At 37.2% G+C, this 4822-nt stretch overlaps 1 protein-coding gene across 1 annotated transcript; it reads left to right on the top strand.

Moving 5' to 3' along the window:
• Positions 1 to 1120: 1120 nt before the first annotated feature.
• Positions 1121 to 3961, top strand: LOC140884747 (protein SIEVE ELEMENT OCCLUSION B-like). Its single transcript, XM_073291595.1, has 7 exons — positions 1121 to 1378; positions 1459 to 1560; positions 1653 to 2101; positions 2316 to 2425; positions 2531 to 2673; positions 2753 to 3241; positions 3329 to 3961. Exons 1-7 carry the CDS (start codon positions 1193 to 1195, stop codon positions 3959 to 3961), a joined length of 2112 nt encoding a protein of 703 aa, XP_073147696.1. The 5' UTR covers positions 1121 to 1192.
• The last annotated feature ends 861 nt before the right edge of the window (positions 3962 to 4822 follow it).

Raw genomic sequence — 4822 nt, 5'->3', positions numbered from 1 at the left:
AACATAACGTGTAAAAAAATTATTAACTTAAATTAAATTAAATATTTATATTCACTAATTTACTAGAGCTTCTAATTTTTAAAAGTCGAAAATACTAGCTATCACTAAAATTCATTTGACGAATAAACAAATTTAATTAATTAAGATGCCAAAATGAAAATCAAATGTAACGTTCTGACAAGTGAAGAAGATTAAAATATGAAAAAATCATTTAATTATGGTTGAACTGTGCGGTAAAGTATAAATTTATAATATTATTTTAAAATATACTAAATATTTATGTCCACTAACTTAACTAAAACATCTAATTTTTTAATAGTCATACTTATAGCATACGTACTGCCATTGAAATACATCGAAATATCTAATTTAAAGTTAAAATAAGTAATCAATAAATATATAAAAATTATATTAACATAAATGATTGTTTGTAATCGTAGAAATATAATCAATAAATAGTGTGTCGGTGTATGCGTTGCGTGTTTGTATAATATTTTTTTTAATTAATTTGATTTATTCAGATATGAGTAATATCATAGTTGTAAAAATTACCAATAAACTAAAATACAATTTGAAATGTCGAAATTAAAAAAACAAACAAACAAACAAACAAAACTTTAAAAAACAAAGGGCAATTTTGGCAAAAAAGAAAAAGAAAAAAAGATGTCTTCTTCTTTTATCTAATAAGCATATTCTTTATATACAGTGAAGATAAGGAATATCTCATCCTGAATAATGTAAATAAAATTGAAAAAAGATTACCAATTAAGGGTTTCTTGAACTGATGGTAGGAAGAATGCTCTAAGAATTGCAAAAATCTGTTAGGTGCTCTAAAAATATATATACTGAGGTGAACTTTTTATTGTATTGAGAAATATCTAAGTGTTACAAATTCAACCAATCATGATGACATATTTTATGGGTTTTAGAGTTCGATACTAAAGTACTAATATAAAATAGCAGCAATAAAATAGTCGAGATATTAATTAATTAAGTAGGGATCCTATATGATTAAGAACACATTGGAAGCAAGGAATAAACTTGGCTTTCTTCTTCCAGTCTTCCTACTTTCTGCTCATGATCTCTACATGATAAAGCCTGGAAGAAGAGTACTCTGAGTTTCGATAGCATAAGCAATTTCCAGGCGACACAAACACGCGCACCGGTGAATGTTATAAAGGGAGGCCAGACGATGTTGAAGACAAATCCAAGGAGTATTCCCTTGTTACCTTCAAATGAGAACACGCTGAGAAATCAAATTGTGGCCACTCATGCTTTGGGCTATGAAGATTTCGACGTGAGGCCGGTTCTCGATGTAGTTGAGGGTGTCTTTCGCCATGCGCAGCCATTGCGTACAAGTGATGACAGTATTATTCTTGTATGTCATCGTTAAATCTTGATTTTTTAGTCCAAGAACCGAGGTTTGTTTAAACTTGGAGAGTGTTTGTCTTTTTCAAGGATTACGAGTACCCTACGGTGCATGGCGAGGAGGCCTACGCTAACAGGGGATTAGATATTGTTGAAGCACTGGCATCTCCCATTAATAATATTAGCAATGAGGTATATATTTATGTCGGAAAAAACTAAGCAACAGTTCATTTATGCTTGTTAGAATCCGAAATATTAACGTGTGCTTAATTATGATGCAACAGATGTTTTGGAAATGTGGTGCTGGAGTAGAAGTGCATTCCATAACAATGGACATCCTCAGTTCTTTGTCGAGCTACTCGTGGGACGCCAAACTTGTCATCACCCTCGCTGCTTTCGCCATCAACTATGGTGAATTTTGTCTAGTCTTTCAGAATCAGAAAAAAGATCCACTTGCCAAGGACATCGCACGTCTCAAAAGCTTGCCGGACTCAGTGAATCAGTCTGCTGATTTAAGAGACAAGTTTGAGTCTATTCCTATGCTTTTAGAAACAGCTCTAAAGGTGACTGGCTGTGTTAAAGAGTTCAGGGATCTTCCGGCTGAGTTCCTAAGCCCCGGATCGGGAGAAATGGCAGCTCCTACCGCGCATATTCCTATGGCTGTATACTTGATCATCAAGGGTCTTGTTTCTTGTGCCTCTCTACTTCTGAACCTCGTTGGCAGAGGCCACAAGTATGCATATATACATATATCTTGGACTGTCCTTTGGGTTTTCGCCTGAAGCTAATAAACTCACTGAATATTGCTTTTTTATACAACCTATGTTATGAGCATCTAAATTTATCTAAGCCAAAATAGAACTAATTAAAAGCAACCCCTCTTTTTGATTTGCAAGGAGTAACTTATAATACAATATGTACGCCAAAACTGACTTGTGGTTGATCAGGTACTCCAGTTCGACTGCGGAGTCGATGGATATACTCGACTTGTCTTATAAGCTCTCGATATTGCTGGAAGAATTGCAGAGTCAACTGCATATGCAAAAGGAGCTAGTTGGTAAGATTATAATTACTAGTTTTAACACAATCTATACCAGTCTACATGGATTATACATGAAACACATTCCCAAGTACTTCCTATGTTGATCTTGTTATACTGCAGAAAGGAGAATGAAAGAATATAAATACACTGCATTCAAGAAACTCATGGAGGCAAAGAATATCGATAACATGAAGGTATTCAGGGCGATGTTTCGTACTAGAGACGATCAGATGCCACTCTATCTTGGTTCCACAAAGAGGCCTGTAAGTCGCTGGTAATTGACTCGTTATGTTGTCTCTCTCTTACCAAAGAATCCTTACAATGAATTTCTTGAACTGACAGGAGAGACTCGAGGTACTGAGTTCCAAGCTTGTACTATTGTTGATCACTGATCTCAACATTCCTCACGAAGAGCTAAGCATCCTCCATTCCATTTACAGTACTAAAGAATATTACCCAACGAGGCAAGAATACGAGGTTCTCTGGCTCCCCATACTCGACTCTTCATCGACTTCAATGGACTTGTTTCAAGATACAGAGTTCCGGAACCTACTAAAAAAGATGCCTTGGCATTCATTGGATCGCTCTGCATTAATAGAGAAGGAGGCCGTAAGATACATCCGAGAGGTCTGGAATTTCGCGCACAGGCCAATGCTTGTCGTCCTGGATCCACAAGCCAAACTGTCGAATCTTGACGCCTTGCCGATGATGTGGATTTGGGGGAGCAATGGCTTCCCTTTTACCAAGCAAAGAGAAATGGTTCTATGGGCAGAAAGCAGCTGGAACCTTGAATTACTCGCGGATTCCATAGATCCACGTTTTACAGATTGGGTAAATTACTTAACAATAATTCCACCACTCTGTTCAGTAACAAAAATCCTGTTTTTTTTTTTTTGAAACATTCTCATTCATTCACAGATAAGGAACAACAGTATCGGATGCCTTTTCGGAGGAGACGACATCGAATGGGTGCGTAGATTCACCCAATCCACCCGCGCAGCGGCGGCTGCAATGGGCATCCCGCTGGAAATGCTTTACGTGGGAAAAAGCAACTCGAAAGACAAAGTCCGCCGCTGCCACGACGTGATCGACAGGGAGAAGCTGAGCCACACTTTCCCCCTCGACAGCTACAACGAATACATCTGGTTCTTCTGGACAAGACTGATGAGCATGTTGAACTCCAAGAAAGGGCTCGGGATGTCGGCGGAATCCGACACCGTGATGCAGGAGATCCTGAGCATGCTCACGTTCGACAGCGGCGAAGATGGGTGGGCTGTTTTTAGCCGAGGAAACCACGAGATGACGAAGGGAAAAGCCGACGTCTTGCTGCCTGTTTTGGACAATTACCCACAATGGGCACACAAGGTCGATCATGATGTCGACAAGTTTGTGTACATTCTGGACGAGGAAACACGACGGGTGCGAACAGAGCATCACTGCAATAGCCTGATTCTGCCTGAGCACGCCGGGTATGAATCAGAGTTTATCGTTTGCTCCGAATGCGGGAAGTCGATGGATCAGTATGTTATGTATCGCTGCTGCACTGATTGAGGGCATGAAACAAAACGCATGCATGTTAGAATAAATTCATATATATTTGTGTCTCTTTCTCGATTTTGAAAGAATTTGACGTTTCAATTACAAAAAACCAGATATATACAATTTCAGAGATAGTGTTATTTTCAGTGAGTGCTGACAACACTTAAAAAAAAAACAATTATGCAGCGGAATAAATAAAATAAACAAAAATGAAATTACTCAGTTATTTATGCACAAGTAATAAATACTTGCGCGGTGTCTCATGCCAAAAAAGATCACTAGTAAAATAAATCAGTTCACACAAACAACTAGTGATTGCATACGAAAAAATATTTTTCTCAACATGTTGAGAAAACAATAAAACATCCTAAAAACTAGTCAAAACTAGAACAAAAACCAATAGAATGTTTTCACGATCAGCCGAGGACAAAAGAACCCAATCATCCACTTTCAGAACACTCTTCACTCGTGTGCTCTTCAGTGTCTTCAACCCTCCTCGACAACACTGGATCTCAATAATAAATGCTCCAAAATTTCTTCAATGGCCAGCCTCTATTCTCTGCAATTCTCGTTCTCCGTCTTCATCGTTCTTGTAGGATAGTCTTCTTAAATAGATTTTTTTTTGGAAATCCTACCTAAAGTTTAAACACAAAAGTAGTTAGGATAAAATATGTTATCTACTTATTTGATAAGATATAACTAACCTCTTTAAACAAGAGATAAGTTATTCAATTCTGATTAATCATGATAAGATAACTGTGATAAGATCAATTTAAATCCATGAGATCAATTTAACCACATGTGAAGAAAGGACAAAATTTCAAATAAAGAAACGTGATATGCACATTCTTTCAAACTTCACCTTTTTGCCTT

The sequence above is a fragment of the Henckelia pumila genome, chromosome 2 (genome assembly GCF_033568475.1).
Source record: "Henckelia pumila isolate YLH828 chromosome 2, ASM3356847v2, whole genome shotgun sequence".
Taxonomy (NCBI): domain Eukaryota; kingdom Viridiplantae; phylum Streptophyta; class Magnoliopsida; order Lamiales; family Gesneriaceae; genus Henckelia; species Henckelia pumila.
Note: the sequence above shows the minus strand (reverse complement) of the source record. Positions and strands in the feature narration are given on the sequence as shown.

Excerpts from the sequence above, each read along its gene's own strand:
- LOC140884747 (XM_073291595.1), top strand. The coding sequence starts at position 1,193 with ATGTTGAAGACAAATCCAAGGAGTATTCCCTTGTTACCTTCAAATGAG. Across the intron at positions 2,102-2,315 it reads CTCGTTGGCAGAGGCCACAA|GTACTCCAGTTCGACTGCGG; the intron begins GTATGCATATAT and ends GTGGTTGATCAG. Across the intron at positions 2,426-2,530 it reads TATGCAAAAGGAGCTAGTTG|AAAGGAGAATGAAAGAATAT; the intron begins GTAAGATTATAA and ends GTTATACTGCAG.